The 23687-nt window shown below is 39.6% G+C and overlaps 1 protein-coding gene across 2 annotated transcripts; it reads left to right on the forward strand.

The window, feature by feature from the left end:
* Positions 1-5235: 5235 nt before the first annotated feature.
* Positions 5236-22970, forward strand: LOC145445850 (uncharacterized). 2 transcript variants are annotated; one of them, XM_080324001.1, is made up of 6 exons: positions 5236-5373; positions 7283-7372; positions 11656-11721; positions 13858-14999; positions 17730-17892; positions 22136-22970. In XM_080324001.1, the coding sequence occupies exons 1-6, from the start codon at positions 5328-5330 to the stop codon at positions 22489-22491; spliced, it is 1863 nt and encodes a 620-aa protein (XP_080180127.1). In that variant the 5' UTR covers positions 5236-5327; the 3' UTR covers positions 22492-22970. The 2 variants fall into 2 exon arrangements, with proteins under 2 accessions (XP_080180127.1, XP_080180128.1); XM_080324002.1 differs by having other exon boundaries at positions 7283-7366.
* The last annotated feature ends 717 nt before the right edge of the window (positions 22971-23687 follow it).

The following is a 23687-nucleotide window of genomic DNA, read 5'->3' on the forward strand; positions in this document are numbered from 1 at the left end:
ATATAGTATGGCATATAGTAACCCGAGATGAGCAAATGTTAGAGTCAGGAGTTCACCGGCAATGGACATGGACAGTTTAACATGGATATTTGGCATCTAGTTAGCTCAATACGACTATGTACTGGAATGCGGCCGTAGCCAACATAAGTAATCAAAATGCGGCCGTGAATAGCAAAGCGGTTGGCCATCATCTGCTGAAGTTAATGAAGAGTGTTGTCTGGTATCGTGCGCAGCTCACAGTTCAAAATAGAATGAGTGTGATCATGGTTTTTGTTGTATTTGTATTTCTACAATGAAATATATTTTTTATGGTAACTATGACCGTCGCCATTGATCTGCGTTGTACTTACGTAGAGTTATCAGAACGTGGCTTTTAAACTGCGTTGTCTATTTTTATCTCGATATTGAAGTCATGCGGCCCGTGGCCTCTACGAATTTCGAAAAGTGGCCAGCGACCTATTTTGAGTTGGCGACCCCTGGTATAAGGGCAAGAAATAGGTCTCCTCGCTGAGCGACGACGGACTAGCATAGACCTAGCGAATTTCAGAATAGGTGAATAATGATAGGCGTATACCTTTACTTAGTTTGTTCCCATTATTATAGTCCTGGAAATCGTAGTGTGGCGCGATCTGAGCTTGCATGCTTACGTCATCAGCTATAGGTGCATGGCGGCGTTATTCACAATCTGGAATGGTATGATAGAACCTGAGCGTTACAATAAAGTGACCTATCGTCGGGCAGTGTAACTAAATCAAATACACTTTAATAAGGGTTTACTGCTGGATATCCTTTCAACGTCAAATGGCATATGAGATCCTTATAATACTCGGTTACGCCAGCCTAATCTTCCAGTTATTATATATTCAAATTGTTGTTGTCAGTACAGAAGTACGTGTGGGGAGTAAGACGCCGTCGTACCCTACATTTTCCACTTGGACATTGTAGAAGTCAGACGTTTCACTCCTCCTCATTGTAAGAGTCAGACGAACAGCTTGACGTAGGCTACGCATAATTTAGCGATATGAGCAATTGTTTGGCAGTAACATAGGACAAAACAGAACGAAACTTTCACTTATTTCATGACGTGCGGCCAGCTCAAAAATGCGCATGGGCCACACTAGTTGAGAACCACTGGTATAGCCACTTTACGTATGCCCAATTTCTACACGTTTTGTAGAATGGAGCGCCTACAGCAAGAATACATTTTCTACAGGTCCGTAAATAATGTTGGTGATGACGAAGTGCATTACGATGCATGCATATTGTTAATAATACGTGATGACATTTCACAATTTTAAGATGCTAGTCAAATAGTGTTACAGAGTGACTATGCCAGGGTTTTCAACCGGTGGGTCACAGGAGTATTTTGAGGTGAGCTACAGAGCTATTTATAAAATCGTAGAGTTAGTATAAGTTCAGTTAAATTTGTTGTATATTATTTCTGCAAAACTAGGGATCGTGCGAACCCCTGAAAGGTTCTGGTTCGAGTGAACGTGAACGTTTTTGAAAGGTTCTATGTCAGGAACGGGCAACATACGGCCCGCGGGCCGGATCCGGCCTGCGAAGGGATTTAGAGCGTCCCGCAGAGAGTTTCTACCTGAAAGTGAAATTCTAATCTGAAACTCTTGACGAATTTTATGCGTCACACGATAAAGCTAAGCTTGCCAACATGAGAAAGATGGTCATGAAACTATACATGCCCTGTTCGAGTCTACATACATTTTTGACCATGAACACTAATGAGACAAGGCTGCGTTCCAATAAACGCTAACTGATGTTTAAGGCATTACTAGCGGTTTCTACATACGACATCATGCAGCGATAGTTTAAAAATTCGTTGACGATTTTGACCGATCACAGATGTCTGATTGACTTCAACAGCTACATTGTTGATAAGTTCTTTAAATACTGACTTTAGTCTCTATGCTTTAAACTTGACGTATACATTAAATACGATTTATTACCTGTATCGGTGGATAAATACGCGATTAATGTATATATTCTGCAATAGGCCCGCCAAGTAATTCATTTTCCATATCCGGCCCGCCGACAAGAAAGGTTGACCGTCCCTGTTGTATGTGAACGCGACCATATCAATGACATCATAGAACGCAAATATGTAGCTTGCAGGCACGCACGGGAATATGCTATGAGAACTGTTCGCGTGTTTTTGCCTACCATTTCTTTCTATCTAATGCAGTGGTTCTCAACCTGGGGGGGGGGGGGCGCGAAAGCGTCTGAAGGGGCCGCGAAGAAGCGGTCAACTGAAAATCTTTTTCGTGCGGCGACGGAATAGGCCTCAAGATAACCCGAGTCTCACATCGCTATCGGCTAATTAAACAGCTAGCGTGTGATCATTACATATAAATCGGCAGAAAAACGTGCCGGAAGCAAAATTTGAACCACCCACTATTTGCTTCGTTAGGGTTGCACTGAAAACAAACTGTGTTTTGACAAACTTTGTTTAAAACATGTTTTAAACAGTGTTTTAGACAATGGCCTTTTGAAATGTTTTGTTTTTAGTTGTAAAATTATGCCCTAATTGTGTAAATACTTTCCAAAAAACGTGTTGTACAAGCCTACGGACAATTACCACCCGATATAACCGACGTATATCGATATGGGATGGTTGGAACCCTCAAAATACTCTATTTAACAGCAATAGTACATATATTTCGTCCACGGAGCTATATTTACCCTATATGTTCAATTATTATTAATGTCAATCCACTATGACGTCAAAATTGAATGGTCGTGACGTCATGGATTAAAAAAAAACAAAAAAAAATAAAAGACATGTTTTAATCAAGGGCATTGTTTTAAACATGTTTGTTTGAAATCAATTTTTGATTTAAATGCAATCCTCTAATACTGTATTGTCCGTCTAGTTTTCCACTGGTTTTTATATTTTAGCTCATTGTCGCAATGATTCAACTATTGATAACTAACCTACGGATAGATACGCAACACCCATCGTCACGCTTGCTTGCCCGGAGGAAATTACTGCTCAGCAATCTGAACGCAACATAATTGCTAATCCCATAGCTGACGACCCGCGTGCTTAAATTAAACAAAGTTGATCTTATTTGAAAGCTACTGTCGCACTGATTCCGAAAATACACATTAATGGAACCCTCTTGAAATACACGTCAAAGTCTGAAAATCGGCATTGTTTTAAACAATCGCAGCGACGCAGCACAGTGACCATAACAATGGCCCTTTATAAGCACGCGAGTCGTCAGCTATGGGACTAGCAATTATGTAGCGTTTAGTATAGGCCAAGGGTGGGCAAACTATGGCCCGCGGGCCGCATGCGGCCCTCCACACCGATCTGTGTGGCCCGCGAGAGTCTAAAGAAACTTATTAAAAATATTGATAAAATGCAAACTAAAAATCGAATTAATGCAGGGACTTGATTTGAACTTTTTCTTAGTACATTTCACCACGATAAGTATTTGGAAGTGGTTCTCAAAACTGGGTGGTGCACCGTCCTAGGTGGCGTGCAAGCATTTGAAGGGAGGCGCGACGCTGAGCTCAACTGAAAAAAAAAAATTCGCGCTCGGTGCGATTAACATTCCATTCAATATTATTGCTCTGTATTTAGTCTGAAATTCATATTTTAAAATCTCTCATCCACAGTCGTCACCTTTCCATGCCATCAAACTATCTGTTCGGTTTGCTAACATTCTGGTTGCGTTTTGTGATATGACGACAATGGCGACGCGAAATTTATTACCATCATAAGGGGGGAAGGCGTGTCTTAAAAAGTATAAGAACCACTGTTCTAAGGTAAATACTTCCTATATCATTTTTATGTTTAATTTCTTGCGCGACAACCCGATCTAAAGGTCCACGCAGTCTGAAAACTTTCAACTGCTAAATATCACAGAAATCCTAAACGAGATTGACATAATTTGGATCACGAGTGGGATTTCAGATTGGCCACTCCAACGTTTAATTAGTTCAGTGATGTGCTTATAAAAAAAGTTTCGCGCGTGTCTTATAGGTAGATTCGTTCTCTGTATGCGTAGAATCAGGCTATTTATATTTTATCTACACATAATAGAAGCGTGTTTGAAGCTAACATGGTTACGATGGTGTCAGCATTGTGTGTCCTGGAACCAATGTTCCCTCTAATTTTTCACACGTCTGCGCACACTCCCACATTTTCCTGCGCAGACCCTTGGACAACAGTGCGTAACGACTAAAAAAGGTCATCACTTCGGATTATTTGTGCGCAACTTAGATTTTCTGTGCGCAGAGACCGCGTCAGGACTGCGCATTTGCGCACGTGCGCAGCTTAGAGGGAACGTTGCCTGGGACTGAACCAAAAGTGAAATTAGTAAATCTACGAACAGATCGCTGCTCACAGATTTAAATTTCAATCCTCTATCTATAGTTTTGAAAAATTGGTTATTGAGGTCGACCCGCCTATGAAATCTCGCCACTGTTTTTTGATCTGATATCATCAAAGCAATGTTTGGATTGTTTTAAATAAGCATATATATTATCTCCATGTCCTCACTATATAATCAAATACCAATATTGCGTTTTGGTTTATAATCCCAATTTTATATAGTGCGGCCCGCGAATGGATTCAGATGTTGAATGCGGCCCGCCAGCTCAAAAGTTTGCCCACCCCTGGTATAGGCTTACCATATTTTGGAAATCTAAAGAGAGGACACTTTTTTCAGAAATTTGCAACTTGCAAAACCGGAGTAGAATTGTCAAAAAACGGTGAATTTTTCCCACTTTGTGATCGGTTGACTAAAAAAAAAAAATTCATCTTTTCTGCTCAGAACTCAAAATATCGTTTTTCTCTCCACATTGCCTCTGCCATTCTCTCCACATGATGACTAAAAAAAAAGGTCATCTTTTCGCTCAGAGCTAAAATCACCCTTTTTCACTCCGAAATACCCGCCGTATCGTCACTTCTGTGCTAATTTACGGCATATTATTCGCAATTTGCTCTAAATCTGACCTAAATTTTCAAAAAAGAGGACAAAAGGGCGTCCTCCGAGGACACTTTCAAAAAAGTCAAAAAAGAGGACAATTCCTCTTAAAAGAGGACGTATGGTAAGCCTAGTTTAGATTGCTGAGCAGTAATTTCCTCCGGGCAAGTAAGCGTGACGACGGGTGTTGCGTATCTATCAGTAGGTTAGTTATCTATAATTCAACACTAAACTACGATGCCACCGGCGAATACTTTCAGATTTTGCCTATGAAATTTTCGAGCTAAAAGTTGCTGTTTCGATATTTCAGATATCTCTAAGCAATTGCTTTGCTATTTTATCGATGAAATATTCTTCGAAAGACATATCACTTCAATGGCTGATGAAGATCGATATCACCAGGATGGGGATGGTGTTGCAGGTTTGAAAGCATTTCTGCGTTAATCTGTATCAATAGCTAACCGAATATTTCAAGGCTTAGCTCTCTGATTACTTGATATAAAATATGATAAGCGCAAAAACGACATGATCGAATATGCAAAGTTTTGCCCGATGAATGGACGTAGTTGGTATATTGATACGATCGCTGCAGTATCCAATCATAAGAATCTTATTACTCGAATAGGTTCTTTTAGCAACCACTATGATTTGATCAAAATGTTGGCAATAATCGATATTGACTGAGTGCGACATCATTTACACCAGTGGTTCTCAACCTGGGGGCGTGGGAGGCTCTCAGTGGGAGCACGAGAAATTGACAGAGATTGTATAAATTGTGACTATGACTAAACATGTGTTTCACCATCGTGTTCTATATGGTATCGACACAGGCATATCTCACGCCTAAGTGAAATTGTAGCACGTCACAATTTCCATTTGGCTACAGACAATTTGACGGTTATTTTTGACAGGCTTGCCGAACATTAAATTTGGTAAAACGGGTATCAATCGAACGCTGACCCAGCACTGATTACGAAAATATAAATTTTATTCCGCTCGTGGCCCTAGAACTCCCACAATCAGCCTCAAATTTTTCATTGTTACGGAGATTGGCATTGGGACGCAACAATGCTGTGCGGATTGCTAATGGTTCCGCTAACACAGCATTATCACCCTTATCAAATATTTCATCACAGTAAATATGGCCCACCATAACGCTTGAAACTACCTTTTCGCAATCTAGCAATTACCTATCTTATTGTTATCTAGCAGCCCAGGACGATGTCCTGCTAATCTGAAAAATCCGGCTTTTTGGAACGTTAAACCTGTTTTTATCAGATCACATTTGAAGCTTTATGGACAAAAAATATGAAATATATTTTCCGCTTTTTTGAAGTGGTATTTATATTTCACTTTCAATTCCCAGTATGATACTTAGAGTATCATATTTTTCGTTCTAATTACTTTCAGTTCATTTGTCTGCAGAAGATACATGTTGAAGCATAAAATCAAGTGTAGCAATGCAGCAATTTTCCGAAAATAAAGCTACACTAAATATAAATTTTACGATCCACAATATTTGTTGTATATTGATCGCGAAAAGTGTTGAAACCGTATTCAATACAACTTCTCAGTATTACTCTTCGCCTAAACTTGGGGCCTTATAATATGGGTGGGACGCCATGCCAATATATTCTCTAAAACGGGGTCTTCAAGTTAACAATTTGCATCCTATGATGCAAAAGAATGCTTATTCTGTCGGAAATTGATACCTCCTGGGATGCATCAATACGAATCAAGCTCTCTGCACCTTCCGCATAGCTCAATTTGCAGCTTTTACAGTCCATGAGAACGAATTAAGACTGTTTTCAAAACTACTTACTTACTTGAGTAGATTTTTAGTTAGTCAATTCTACTTCTACTTCAAGTAGTTTTAGGTGGCTTACGGAAGAAGTACTTCTACTCGTACTTGAGTAGATTTTTAGTCGCTACTTCTACTTCTACTTGAGTAGCTTTCTTGACTACTTTGACCACCTCTGAATTTAACATAGGTATTCATTGCGGCTATGCCCTGGAATGCGGCTACATAAGTAATCGAAATGCGGCCGTCATTAGCAGAGAGGTTGCCCAAATGCCCACCTCTGTATTAGATGATGTGCTCTTTTTGACATGAAGATAAGTGCAGGGGTGGTCCCCGGGGCGCATATTGTTTTTACCATCGTCAAGGGGAGCGCATGTCCAAAAAGGTTGAGAACCACTGATTTACACGATAAAGGAAATTTGACATTTATATAACGTAGGGATATTTGGCCCCATATATTTTACTCTGGTGTTTGATGGAGAATTGTTTATGAATCAACATAAGAGAGTATTATTCATTTCTCATACAGGAAATGCAGCATTTGTGGCCGGTGGTAACAACTCCGTGAATATAACAAATTCTACGGTGACCATCATTGGTGGAGACTATTACGGTGACGGTGAGCATATACTTTTCATTTAAATGATCGCTAGAATTATCAGCCAGGGTCTCAGCTCTCCTGTGGCCACTTACTGGCCAGATTTTTCTGTGGCCGGCCACAAATATGTCGTGGCCGGCCATAAAAAAGCGTTGTCTCGTGGCCAGCACGGTAAATTACGTGGTCGGCCGTACGAATTCATCATGGCCGGCCATCAGTTTATGGCCAGTTCGTGATTTTCCCATATCTAGTTGGATCAAAATCCGCCCTTTTCATGCACTTTGACTATGGTCTTCTTTATTTGCACTACGAACTTGGCGGCTAGGTTTGTAAACGACTTCCACTAATATTACGCGCACTTAAATTATATTACCACTTAACTTGATCGAATCGTTGGGTAATGGATTCAAAATGACCACTGCTCAACAAATGTGCACCTTCTGTGTTCGATGAAAAAACGATATTAATTCTTATTGACGATTGAAAAATTACTCTGCGGCCGTGTGTTATAAACTAACACTGAAACGTGTGTCCCTGAATCTTGCTAGATAGTTGATAGATAGAGTAATATTAGAGCGTCCGTGATTCCGTCACAATACTAAACTTCGTTACAGTGCAACATTCAGGGGTGATTTGTTGGGGCTGGGGGGGGGGGGGGGGTGTTACAGGATCACGAGCAGAAAGTGCCGCAGTAGCTTTCGATTGATACCCATTTTATCAAATTGCGCGCTCGGCAAGCCGGTCAAAATTACCGTCGAAACGCATTTGGCCAAATGGAAAGTGTGACGTAGACCAATTTCACTGAGCCGTGAGTTTTGCTTGTGTCCATACCAGAGTTGGATCAATTGTAATTTGTAATTGTAATTGAATGTAATTTATTACATTTTCCAATGTAATTGTAATGTAATTGTAATTTAAGCATTTTTATTTTGTGTAATTGTAATTGTAATTGTAATTTGACAAAAAATTTTCAGTTACAATTTTAATTACATTAAATTGCTATTGAGACCTGACAAGCACAACATAAAATAATTGACTTATAATGCATTCTCTTTAAATGTCGACAAGGAATTTGGTGGATACATTCGCGGAAGCCCTTGACTGCGCCCTTGCGGGCGAAGTTTTTTTTGTATTTTTACCGCTATGCTGGTCTCGGCTGCCATTGTATACAATTTTCAGATTACCAACCAACAGATGGATTCGCAACACGTGACTCACGATTGAATACGCCGAGAAGCGAAATGCTGAGCCGGCTAAAAGCAGTAGAATTGATAGTCCCATAGCTGGCGATCCAAGCGTCGAAATTTGATATGTATGGTCCTAATCGAAAGCTAGTGTCGCACCGATTCCGCAATAAAAGTTTATTTCCAGGCAATGGTACCATCCCAAAATAGTCGTGAAAGTCTGGGAATAGGCATTGTTCTGAACAATCGCTGGGCGTAATTGGTAATGGTTGTGGTCATGCTGCTGCAGCGCTCTCACTTTTCAGAACAGTCGGCCTTAAACGGCTATTTTGGAGCAGTTACATTGCCCTGACGAGATTTTATTTTGTATTTTCGGAATTAGTACATCAATAGGCTAGCTTACGATAAAGACCAGATGCATCAAATTTGGACGCATGGATCGCCAGCTCTAGGACTACAAAGTTTATTGCTTTTAGTCGGCTCTGCAGTACGTTTGTCGGTTCATTCATCCGTGACTCACATCTTGCTCATCTATCTATAGATAACTAACTTACGGATAGATACCCAACACCCGTCGTCACGCTTGCTTGCTCGGAGGAAAATACCGCTCAGCAATCTGAACGCAACGTAATTGCCAATCTCATAGCTGACGACCCGAGCGCTCAAATTGAATAAAGTTGATCTTATTTGAACGCTACTGTCGCACTGATTCCGAAAATATATATTAAAATCCGATCGGAGCAATGGAGCCATCTCGAAATACACCTCAAAGTCTGAAAATTGCCATTGTTCTGAACAATCGAAGACACGCAAGGGTCATTGTGGTGCGTCGATGCGATTGTCTGGAACAATGCCGATGTTCAGACTTTGAACGCTATTTCGGGCTGGTTCTTTTGCATTGATGAAAGTTTAATGTATATTTTCGGAATCAGTGCGACAGTAGCTTTCTAATAAGATCAACTTTATTGAATTTGAGCGCTCGGGTCGTCAGCTATATGGGATTGGCAATTACGTTGAGTTCAGATTGCTGAGCAGTATTTTCCTCCGAGCAAGCAAGCGTGACGACGGGTGTTGGGTATCTATCCGTAGGTTAGTTATCTTTAATCTATCCGTGGGTTGGCAATCTACAATACGATTTCAGATCACGATGCTGCATCGTTACTTCGTCTGGCTAACTAACCAGACCACTGGATATTATATAACGTCTTATCTGACAAAGCACGGTTTTGTTTTCACTCCTCATCCTAATTCCTACGTCCCTCGATAAAAATAATATTATTTCTTTAATTATATACTATATACGCAAATCCAACACGTGCATATATTATAATACTTTTTCAACGACATACTGCACCCTATCCTTAATCCTAACCCATAGGAAATTAGGTAAATAACATTTTACATTTCCAATTACGTGAGCCATAATTACCGAGCATACAAAACACGCTTATATTACGTCACAATGACATCTTACATAGCATACTATGTACGCACATAAACGCATTTATTACTACACAATCTGAACTAGACTTGAATTGTTGTTAAATACGACGCTACGGTTGCCAAGGAGCACGGTTGAATTTATGATTATTCAATTACATGTTCAACAGCAGCAATTGTAATTGTAATTGTAATGTAATTGAAGCGTGCAAGGAGTAATTGTAATTGAAGCATGCAAGGAGTAATTGTAATTGTAATTGTAATTTGATATTTTTAGCATGGAGTAATTGTAATTGTAATTGTAATTGAACTGAAATAATGTAATTGCGTGTACATACATGTCTTGATTTCATTATCGGAAACCCGAAAAATAATTTCTTCCGCAAATACTCTATACTCACAATTGAATTTAGCTGCATTTTCAATACCTGTAACAATACCAGTAGATACACTAGAGTAGCCCGAGGTCGTTGGGTTGCTTGAGTCTAGGGGTATCAGTTCAGTGTGTGTTTGGGGCCTGTTAGTTCCGGAAATTTCCGTCCCGAGACACAGCAAGACATATAAAGTAGTACTACACGCGACTCCGCAAAGTGCGCCCCAAAATGATTGACGGCCATAAAGCCGACTCATGTATTCCGAAGCCTAAGATTTAGATTTCCGGGTGCTTATATGTCTGGCGGCTAATAATCCTGTCCCTGCAATCAGACCCCTTCGACATAAAGGCAACTGACACGGGAAAATTTCGCCCCCGCCCGTTAAAAAGTGCCAATTTGGAATCGTACGAGTCTGATCAAGGCAGTTTTTTAATTTGGTCTCGTATGTATCAGCGATTCCAATCTTGAAAGTATCGTCAATCTTTACCAGAGCTCTCTAAATAACTGTGCTTCAACGAAGTAATTATTAAAAATATACACGCACCATGGTTATTGATCAAATTCTTTCATTCATTCAAAAGAAATATTTACACTCCGAGCGACTATGTCCGTAAACCACACTGATTGTTCATCACTTCATACTAGCGATTTGGGCTCGTTCGTGAAACGATCGCCTAATACAAGCTATAGTTGGCAACATGAAAGCTTCTATAGGGTGTGTATGTGTATGTGCGTATATGAGTCTAAGAATCGTATGTATAAAGTGTAGTGATGAAATTGGATCTGCTAGGTGTTCCCACGGGAGAGATCCCCTAAACTAATAAAAACGTCGCCCCCCACCCATCCCAAATAATATTTTTTTCTGGCTACGGCTTTGCGTGTGAGTGATCTTTGGAGTCGTGACAGCTTTCTCCGCAAGTCATGAAGTAACAGCAATAAATGACAACTGTCCTGCACGGCGCTCACCCACTAGAGCTTCTTGGAGGTAGAGAACTTCAATATACAATCGAATAGTATATTCATATTGAAATGAACCCGAATATCGACGGAGGGATCAGAAAAATGACTTTTTAGGGCCGGAACGTTTTGAGTTGTCGTAGTCTTAGCATTTTTGGTGCTTCGTTTCGACATCAATGGTAATACTTTTACACCATTTATCTGAACCCCACATTTGACCATCTGTCATTAAATGTTAAAGTGACGGATTCATTTGAATAGATACTGTCACAGGTCGGAGTATACTCTGGAAGCCATTATCTGTATCTAACAATATCAAGTTCAAGACGGTCTTCCTTTTTTAAAGCAGAGCATCATCATCCCTCTCCAAGTCCAGAGGAAAAAGAAAAGCAAATTTGTCCAAAGCAACAACCGGGTGAGCTTCAAACATTTCCTATCGCTCTGCGTTGCTGCATTCGTATAGTGATAAATACATGTATATATTATAAAACTGCACATGGTGGTAACACCAACGAGGTTGAGACTCGTGTGTTCACGAACTTTAATAAAATATCAGCATTCGGAAGTAGCATTGCGACGTCCCGTGGCGACATATCGGTGCGTTCAAGTTAATTTCCACTGCACAGATTTTTAGGTTTTTATACAACATCATTACAGTGTAAATCAGTGTCTCCCAAACTTTTTTGAGCTACCGCCCCCTGGACAACGAATAATCAAGATGGATACCGTACACCTGCTATAGTTGGTACCGATATTACCCCATAAACAAGTTATACAGTAGCCAACACCCCTATCGCAGAGATTGGGTATTTATGTTACAATAAACACATCAAATCAAGATGGATCCCGTACGTCTCTCGGAATTTTTACGTTATACAACGACGTATTCTTCATATCAATTTCAATGATTGGTTGAATAAGCATGATTTGCTGACTACATAATTTATAGGATATACATGTAGTGTATATTTAGTTATTGATGTTGTGCGAAGGCAAGTTTTTGCAACTTTTGCAACTTTTTTTTACAGCTTCCGACAGCTTCGTAGATACTCAGAATCTACGTACTATAGTGTTTTAAGCTGTTAGGAGGAATTTAATAGTGCAAAATTTTGCAACTCTTCTCTATTTTCATGGCCAATTTTTACTGCAACTTTTATCTACTTTTATTGCGTAAAAACGTAAGGGAGTGATTTAGAAACATACTATAAACTATTTCTAGTATGGTTCTACTGACTTCGATTTGCATAACAAAGAGCTATATGACGGGTTAGCTGCATCTCACTGTTACATATGACCCAGCATGCAGAAAATTTCAACTCCCCCTGCCAAGCACGACAGTGCCCGAATAATTTTGAAATAGATCGCGTTATCAATTCTGTCGTTTAAATATGAAATAGTTTCTCACTCCACGAACGCCCAGGCGAGACCGCCGAAAATTACATTTTCACTGGGTCCCCTTCTTCATGCTATTGATTTGGATAAAGTCGCCAAGAGTGAGTTTTTCTCTAATGCCTTGGCCAAGTTTGCAGACCTAGGGGTTTGGGGTGTGTTATTCTACTTGTTTTATGGACAGGGGGTGGGGTTATCGCCAAGGTGTTTGGAATTTAGGGGGGAAATTATTCCCGCATTGCGTGATTTTCCTGCTGTGTGCCGTGGAAAAATGTAATTTTGGGCGGTTTCGCCAGACCGTTAAATGGCGAAGTAACAAATTTGGCAGGTTTACAGGAACTAGGTTATACAACGGAGCCTTTCGAGTATCTCATACCATAATAATTCAACAAAATTATAAATGCAACTTTTCACTGCAACTTTTGTTAAAATTAAATGCAACTTTCTCGTGATTTTAGTGCAACAAAAACTTGCCCTATGAATACCGTTCAAGCGCAGAGCCGTGAGTCACGAAATATTCACAAACAGAAAGCTTAAATTTTCGAGCAAACCTTTGTAACAAAACAAGAAATTTTTTTTAGTTGAGGCGCATGCTCATTTAGTTTTGATTTTATTATGCTGCCAGCGCCTTGCATAGACGGGTCCGAAGTGGAAATGTAAAGAATTTAAACAAAAGATTATAATGACGTGAAAAATTATAATACACGGGAAAGGTTCACTGCGCAGAGGTTCACTGCGCACCAATGTTTGTTTGTGAATTTGAACCTCTAAATTTATGAGGTTCATACACAGAACGCGAACGTGAACCTCGCGTTCACATCATCCCTAATAGGGACTCTTAGCCACAAACACAAACAATCGAATTTGAAAAAATACAACGAGTAATAGCCGATTGAATGCAGTAATGAATAGCTACAACATTGAAAAATACTATTGGAAAGACTAGGGTGGATTGATCTTGCGTTCTGTCATGTTCAGCTGTATAAGCGATTGTACCGAAATATAGCTACCTCTGGAACAGATCTAGTTTATTGATAATTGTAGGATCAGTGATCAGTTCATCTTTCTTTGTGGCTAAGTAAACCATATTATAACTTTCAAATTTCATGTTCCCATCAGAGTGGAAATTGAAACATTTAAATTGATTACTACACTCTTTCAGAATTGGAATTTCTAGCAAAAGTCAAGCGTCACCTCACCAAAGCAATGGACGAAGTTCAGAATCTCAAATCTCGTCCTACCGCGATGGTAGTTGAGACGGATAGCGGAATAAGGAATGCTACTGAAAAGTTTCCTGTCGACGTGAAGAATCATCTTGGCAGAGACTTGAAAGAGATTGATCTGGCACAAGTTCACGATCCGATGGACAATATATCGCCCAAGCATGTCATGGTCTTGGGAGAGGCGGGAGCGGGAAAATCGACATTCTCCAAAATGTATTCATTGGCTGTTTCTAAGAGAAATGTTACGGCACTTCACGATATCAAACTCGTTCATTTTGTCAACGCAGCTAAATTTCAATGTCAAACCACATCAAGTGCATTTCATTTATTTTTTATTGACCGGTTAGCCCAATACCCTGATACTAAATTGACTTCTGATGAAGCAAAATCAGGCCGGGAATGGCTTGAAAAGAATTCGGACAAAGTTCTTATAACGATTGATGGTTTAGATCAATGTTCAGAAGATTTCAGTAAGAGAGGCGATTCCGAAATCAGCGAAATGACTCCTGCGAAAGCGAACGATCTCATCGCCAATATCATAGCGGGAAGAATTTGGCACCATGCACGTATTTTAACGTCGTCCCGTTGGAACTTATATTGGGAGCTGAATACCGACCAAAAGCCAGATAAAGTTATAGCCCTGAGAGGATTTGACGACGAAAATTTGGAAACCGCAGCATCGTACCTTTCCACTGATGGTGGCACCATGCTTGATCAACTACGACGGAATTCCCCTGCGTTTTTGGCTGTTTGTAGAAACCCGATGTTCCTCAAGTACATGACAACAATCTATCAAAGTGATCGTGACAGCCTACCAAACTGCATATCTGGACTCATGTCGACCGTGTTCAGGAATTTTTTAGGTTCATACAAGATAAAGGTTTTTAAAAGCATCACGAAGCTCGCTTACAATGGAATGTTGGACAATCTATTTGTCATCCCTTACAGCTATGTACAAAAACTGGAAATCAATCCCGAAGATCTCACAAATTTCTGCTCCCCTGGAGCAATTCTCGAGAAAGGTTGCGAAAACGTATCTCCGTATGACACATTCTATGTCTTCTCTCATCAAACCATGCAGGTCCTTATTCTCTTCCTCTGCTCCATTTGCGCTGGTTATCGATATAAAAAATAGGAAATCGTGTTAATAATGGCCGAAAAAGTTATTTTTTTAAATAATTTCGGTAGCCTACTTACATTAGCTCTCACACCGTGTCTTTGGACGTTTTCCACCATAGCGTAGGATGGATGAAAACGAATCCAATATGTCCCTGATGTGGATTGGGTTCTGAAGGCGCATAAAGATGGTGTACAAGGTATTAAAGGTTTTCGAATACTATCGTCATTTATACACAAGGCCGATATTTCTAATTTTGATTTTGATTACTTATCCGTTGACTTGAAGCAAGGTCGACTTAGGTTCTGAAGAGGAGGAGCCAAGATAAACTTAAAACAGTTTGGTGCCGATTCCGGAGTCATGCAACCACGATTGGAGTCGAAATCAAAATGTCTTGCTGTAGCAGCTGTTGACGGTACCCCTTCGATATCTTGCCACATGTGGTCCGCGTACACATATATGCATAGAAGGGAAGAAATTCTATACGTTACAATTCTGCCATAAAAACGATAAATTTCGCGTCCCAAAGGATTAAAAGCAGATTCCTCTTCAAATCAAGAAATTCCACGTAGTAAGAAGTCTTGAGGACGCCCTGCCGGTTGGGAGCTACTTCAATATTGTGCTGACGTTTCCTGGTTACGTCGACTTAAAGAATATTATTTATACACTTTATGCTTCATTCTGAGACTGGCACAATATTGGAAATTTCGAGTGACACTTGTTTAAGTCAATGGATTTCATCCCATTTCCTAACCCCTGGCCACGCAAAATACGGCAAACAATTTGTGCAGGAATCACACGAATCAAGAGAAATAATAAACATATTGATAAAATATTCAGTAGAATCGAAGTATTGCAGTCACTTGATTAAATTTTTTCCTAATATATTTGACCACGATGTAGATAAGTTCTAAGCGCATTTTGAAAGGTTTAGATTGCTAAACATCTCAAAAAGCTGAGTCAATGCGGATCAATAGTGTGATTTCACATTGGCTATACTCTAGGACAGGGGTTCTCAACCCGCGGCCCGCGTGCCGCATGCGGCCCACAGACGTTTATTTTGCGGCCCGCGACATCTTTCATTACGAAAGCAATTACTACAGTCACAGAATTGTTACATATTAATTATTAATTTAGCTACTTAGCTTTATTGTCGCATCGTCTCTGTTTCGTTTGATTACTCATTCTTTGATGTGTTCTGGTTTCTTGATATAGGCCTATGCTGAAGTTCAGATTGTTATTCTTTTGAACCGGTGTTCGGCTGCACTCTGCTTCAAGAGAATCCCGCAGCGTAGAACACTTTTAAAAAGTGTTTCCCACACCGTGAATGGTTTGAGCAGAAACAAGTACTAGAAACGAGAACGGCGAAAGCTGGGTTTGTAACTCTGCGTCGAGCAATGAATTTTCCTTCCCAGATATAAATGGAAAACCGATGTGTCATATTTGTCAAAGAACATTCGTCGTAACGAAGCGTCGAAGCTTAAAATGTTACCACGCCTGTTTCTTCTGGAGTTTCACATATAGCTTGATCTCAAAAAAAAACAACGATGCTGGCTTGGTGGCAAGCCTAGCAATCCATATTTCGGGCATTGTTAAAATTAGAAGCGACGTTACAGACGCATCGTTCAAAATTTCTTAGAATATCGCTAAACCCAAGAAATCTGCTAGAGAAGGTGTGATTTCAATAAGACTTCAACATACTGCGCGAATATATTAGCTGTTTCCGGAACTTAGCAGCGAGGCCAACATGACCTGCCAAATTTAGAAGCTATACAGTTGTCTGATTCAACCATGAATACTAACAGCAATGCCAGTTGATCTTTTGTCGCATTTTCTGAACCACGTTGCCGCGTAGCCTAGCATTGGACGAATCCACCGACTCCACAGACATAGCATAGCTAATTATCTGGGTGCATTTTATCAGAGTAGACATATTTGCAGAGGAAATGAGAAAAACAACAAATTTACAAAGCTGACTCCTGCACCTATTGGTGCAGGGCTCAATCAGCCACGGAAGAAAAGGAGAAGGGTTGATTGGTCTGCTCAGAAATGACCCCGAACACCAGACTTCTTCTCATATCACTGACAGCTGAGAGTCATAATAATTGCCTCTGTAACGAACGAGTGACCGTAATTTCATACTTGCTCACTCACGCATTGAAACAGGGATTTCAGTTCTCTGTTGGAGGGGTTTGGGGTGGATATACCTACCTGGAAACGAATGCAACGCAGGCTCCATATGGGGATTTACTTGGGCTGGAAGATACATATTCTGGAAGATACATATTCTCACAAAAAAATAGCCACTGTAAACTTACGAACGCTGTCCAATGTGTCCATTAATGCTCTAGAATGCATGAAAATGTAGTAAATAGCAGTATACGACTGGTAAATAGGCTATAGTAGCCCACAATTTAATAGTAGCCCACAAATACATGATAATAATATTCTGCGGCCCGCAGCGTCTTTATTTGTAAAAATGCGGCCCGTTGTACAAGGGAAGTTGAGAACCCCTGCTCTAGGAAGTTTACTTTCAGTGGCGTAGGCTCCTTAGCAAAGCCGATTCGTGCGTATACCCCTCTAACCTGTATTATAGGCAAGTGGCTTTGCAAGTCAATATGACGCTAACAGTCTCCGACGCCTTAACCAACTCCGAATATTTCACACGCAAGATAACAAATGTTATATTAACAGGAATTTTGCTGCGCGCTTCACGTCTTGAATCTGAAGAAATATGAAATTGAGGAATTTGCTGCAAACAGCCTAAACAAAAGTAGAATGACGTTAACAAGACAACTGCTTTACGGGTTGATCATGAATGATACAGTTACTAAGCCGATGAGAAACTATCTTAATTGTAAGTATATTGTACTTAGGGTTGCATTTAAAACAAACGGTGTTTTGAAACACTTTGTTTAAAACATGTTTTAAACAGTTTTTAAAACAAAGGCCTTTTTAAAATAAACAAAATTATGTTTTCTTCAAGTTGTAAAATTAAGCCATAATTGTGTAAATACTTATGAAAAAACATGTTGTATGAGGCTATGAACATTTACCATCCGATAAAGCCAAGGAATATGGATATGGGATGGTTGGAACCCGCAAATTGATTTTTGTTTTATATTGATTTTTGCTTTAAATGCAACCCTAATTGTACTACAGAATGGTCCAACTTACGATAAAATATTTTCACCCGAAAGAGCCCCTATCACAGTGGTCGGGAACCTATGGCTCGCGAGCCATATATATGGCTCTTTTGATGATAAGATATGGCTCTTTGAGAAAGTTTTAATTTTGCACCTAATTTATCAATATTGCGCAACTTGTTAGTAAATTTTCATGACAGTGAGAGTAATTATTCTCGTGCAGCACGAACATGTCTTTGAGAGGTCAACGCAGTGGGGTATCAAAAGTTAGGGGCAGGATCGCCCTCTTTCCAAAATCACCAAATTCAAGTTGCTGTCGCACCGGCGACTGACACCACTCGCAAATTCGGTCTACCCACCATCGCGCGCCTAGAAATCGTGGATTGCACGACACGTAGATTGACGATAGAGAATAGCAGACATGGCGACACTTTTAGAACAATGCAGGTTTCAAGTACACACTATCTTCCTGATCTACGCCGAGAAATAAAATGCCTTGGAAGTGAAATTCACAACAACAAATTCAAATTAAAAGCAACGCTATCCATTTTCTTGATAGGTTAGTAGATTTCTAGCACCGCCGTAAAAATGTAAGTGTGTAACGCAACGTTACGTTACGCCATATATTTTAGAAAGCGATCAATACTTGGATTTTCAGAATCAGCGCAACAATTACATATGCTTAATATAAGTGATTATAAATTCTACGCCATTTACGATGAGTTGCGCTGTCACAGGTGTGGCTTGGCACGTATGTCCCTCATCTGACCCTTACCTCTCCTTTCGCACTTTATTTTCGAACCATAAATATGAAAATTCCGTGAGTCTGGGAATAAAAATGTTTAAGATCTAGTCATTCATAAACACCGATATAAGATAAAATTGAATGGTTCACAATTTTCATTCACACATCCCTGACGACATCTCAGGCACTGCCTCAATTGCCTCCCCTAATCCGACGTCGCTGACGTATCACACGGTGGGCATGTACTGTTGTCGTGACCATGTTTGGATCCACATATCCATGCGGGCCGAATATATAGCGCAAACTACGAATCCCATATAATAGTGCTACCAATACGTCACGGATGTTCAATTGTGACGTAACAGTTAGTTGATATGTATAGTTCTTTCGGAGTTACAATTTGAACATATTGGGCCAATATGGCTCTTTGGTCGAAACAGGTTCCCGACCACTGCCCTATCAAATCACCATGAAATGTAGGTCGTATACAGGTATTTAAAAAAACAGTATACTTAGTCAAATGAACGCAGGTCTTTGTCTATCCCTTTCGTGATCTCAGCACTACAATTTATGCATACGATGTGCGAATTCTAACTTAGCCTGTCCTTAGTCGACATCTCCAGTTGGGATGGTGTGAACGTGAGGTTCACGTTCGCCTTCTGTGTGTGGACCTCAGAAATTTAGAGGTTCACGTTCACAAACGAATCTTGGTAGGTTCTGGACTGTGAACCTTTTTCTCATATATTACAATTTTCACTTCATTATAACAACTTTGGTTGAAATTTATTGCATTTTAACTGCGGGCCGTAAAAAAATATCAACACTGAACGAGCATGCACCGTGACAATCTCAAAAATTTTACTTGCTTTGTTACAAAAGTTTGCTCGAAATATGCAGCTTTACGTTTGTGAATATTTAGTGACTGTCTGCTGTGAGCTACTGCTGTATAACTTGTTAATGGGTAATATCGGTAGCAAGTATAGAAACACGTTTTACACTCTTCTCAATATCCAATTAGCAATACTCAAACGCCGAATACAATGTCCAGTCTGACCTAGACCTTTCATTCCCTTGGAAGTCCTCGTCGAAATTGTTGGCAAAGCGACGGAATATAATGATTTTATGGGATTATTATATCCCTTGATTGCCCCAGTTGATACATTTGGTTACGCTTAAAACGTTAATATGTACTTCAGCATCGTGACATTATGTGGCCCGAGTCGTCGCTAGGCATCGTCTACAAGTAGGCTACATTAATATAGGCTATCACTTCACTGAAACGTAGGGTTGGAATTAGCAATGTGACACCACGTGACTTCATGCGGTTAACGTTCGCGTTCGAACTTCACACAGAACCTTTCACAAAGATTCGCTCCCACGCGAACCTGAACCTTTCAGAGGCTTACACCACCCCTAATCTCCGGTATATTTCACGCGATTCGCTGGCGCGTCAGAATATGTGTAATGGCGAACGAAGCGATATCCGCTCATTTCTAGCGATTTATTTCGCCCGAGAATCCTGAGAATTAGCCTACTGTTTTCAAATACCAGTGTAGTGCACATTCGTCCGTAATAATATTGGCATTTCCATAGGACAGTATAGTACTATTCAATTTTGATTCCCCCATGCCAACGTGAACTGATTTACCGGTACAGAGCTGGTGTTTGTCGTGACATAATTACAAATATTTATATTTATATCTACATCTTTAGTCATGTTATTATTATTATAAAAATTAGACTGACACCACGGACTACAACACAAACAAATTCAGTAGACTACAACACAAACAAATTCTGTAGAAAGATTTAAACCATGGATATGCCATATGGATAAAACTATGTCAGCTTCGTGCGGTCTCAGTGTTATCTGTTGTAGCATGTTGTTTCGTGGTAACAAGCAGGTATATTGTCGGGTAAACGCAGTGTACAACTGTACGTACATGTCGTACATGTATTGTAGAATAGCCTGTCATCGAATAAATGTATTTGTAATCACGTAGCAACGAATTCTGTATCACTGAGTTTCGTCCACATTCAATCAAGAGTGAAATACTGATACTAATCTTCCATTCTAATTCTTAGCCTTAATCCACGCAGTCAATAACACCGGTACCTATAGGCTATAGGTTAACGTAGCAGAGTTCATATCAGTGTACGGATAATAATTCTAATAATTGCATTTTACATTTCTGAAATGAATGTAGTAGGATCTGATTAATTATTTTTAATCGACCATAATTATGCAACAATAACACATTCAGTCATCGGTAAATTCATTGGAACATCTATGATTACATTGGCCGTTTATGTTAACCGTGATTATGATTGTAAACGTTAGATCTCATTTATTATGTGGATGCTCGCGATGCTCATGTAATAAGTAGGACGATTTTTTTACCGTAGAAAACGTAAATTTGACCAAATTTTGCCTAACGTATGCAAATTAGGTGTTTTCCAACATAATGTAAGAATTTTACTACTTATCTTCATTTCTGGTTGGAACTGTCAGTCCTTCCGAAGTAGTTTGTCCCAAAAAACATTTTTGAATCAAAAACTGATAAATCTCTACACGAAAAAACTTTATTTTAACGAAATCTGGCCCTATGAAGAATTCCAGTAGAAATTATTAAAATTTGGTCTAGTACAACGAAACATACTTTCCTACATCCTCGGGTAGAAAGTGTCTGTCCTTACTAAGTAGCTTGCCAATAATAGAGAAAGAACGTTCAACAGCAGCAGTTGCTGGATGACGACACTGAATGTGTGCACTGTGCATACATTGCTGGTGACACACCGCGTTGCTTCATTCTGACAATGGTGTCTACATCACAATTTGTCATCATGAGCTTTTTTATATAAGCACCACGCAATGTGCACGCAGTCCTGCTTCAGTTAGGATATTGCGGTACGTTGAATAAGAGCATGTCAACCTATTTGTTTCATTTGAATCTTTATGATTCACAATGAGCAGACAATGGGCCGTCTACAACGGTATGCCTATAAAGTAGGCTACAAGTGGAAAGTGTCAAATGATAAGTTCACCGACAGTGCAAGATCTACGTTACAAACGAAAGCCAGGTTGCAAAAAATTCTTGACTTTGGAAACAATTTTTACAATTTTTGACCTAACACTACAATTTTGACAGAATTTGCCCTAGTAATAAGGAAACTACGTCCTGAATGATTTAACATATTTATTCTTACAGTTGGAGCAACCTCAATTGATGATTGTCGGAATATATTATTCTCACAACTGCGACGTATGATTGGAGATGGAACCCTATGCGACATGCAAACTATTCACATGCTAAGTGAATGTGGTGATGATATTGTCCGACAAATTAAGAGTGACGTTCACAGGATCTTAATCCACGCTGATGGCTTGTTGCATAACGATCAAATAGTACTGGCAACCATGACAAAAAACCTATCACCTATTAGAGAAGTATGGGTTCTGGGATTCGTTTTCGAGCCATCCGTAATACAATGCGTGAAAGACTGCCTCGGATCTGCTGATTCATTCACGGCAAGTGCGTTTGATGTTGAAGCCGAACGTCATTAACTGCATTGCCCAAAATCTTAACGGTATTTTTGTAAGCTTCTTTCGGGCTCATTGTTTCTTTTTTATCAATAGTGTATAGAATGAGACATAATCACGGAGATTTTTTAGGATTTTCCAAATTTTGGACAACCCTATTGACCAGTGATTCCCAAACGCGGCTCCAAGCTGACCTCCTTGCGGCTCTGATTGACCTCTGACTATGCCACAAAAATATAATAGACAGTTCTTGTTTGTTTTACGAATAGTTATAGTCAATTTCTGTAAATGAATGCTAAAATAATGGATATTAGTTATGTCTGAAGCCGCCCAAGGCCGCTTCTGAAGACCGAGAAAGAGAATTCTTGCATACCATAGCGTCAAACACATGAATAGATACCCGTCTGATAACTACAGACTTTCGTTCTGCTGGTCATAGATTTTTATGGATCGTCTCCGAAGAGCAAATTTCGACACAATTTTACTAACATCAAAATAACGACTCATAGTCAAGTATCAATTGCAATAAGTTCAATATTATCTCAGCGTAACATCTCCCTCAAACTGGTGCGAGCTATCACATAACGACATTTATATAGTATGCCGTACTGATGATATGCATTTTCAGTTTACTTCAATGCATAGGACTCGCGAATCTGCGTCTAACAATTCTAAATTAATCAATATATAATCTATAGAAGTCTATGTGCATGGTTTTGATATTAGCTGGATGGTGGGATCCAGTGTTAAGCTAGGTGCTTATACATTTTCGTTATAAGTAGGCTACTCGAGTGTTTTCATGCGGCTCCATACGTACTCTGGGGAACCACAGCCTACGTGACTCTGATATCAAGAGCTACGTTGCTGTATATCTATTTAGCGCAAGATATTATGATACCAGTGAAATTGATTCCGTAGTAGACAACTTTTTTATTTAGCAATTTACCATTATTTTCCAATGGTATGTTAGTAGTCGTTATTTCTATCGATCATAACATGGCAATGTCACGCACAAAATATAGTAAACACTAGTGGCTAAACCAGTGCTTGTCAACCTTTTTCCAAATGGTGCACCCTTTTAACGTTTTAGTTTTATACCCTAGTACAGCGGTAATGGAAATTTTAGTGCTAATCCAAGACTTGTTGGTGAATATAAAAAAGCATAATATCATCGCTTATGTGATGCACGTAAAGCGACTTCAATATAGTATGAATTATGC

The sequence above is a fragment of the Botryllus schlosseri genome, chromosome 9 (assembly GCF_051294905.1).
Source record: "Botryllus schlosseri isolate E-star chromosome 9, Bs_hap1, whole genome shotgun sequence".
NCBI classification, from domain to species: Eukaryota; Metazoa; Chordata; class Ascidiacea; order Stolidobranchia; family Styelidae; genus Botryllus; species Botryllus schlosseri.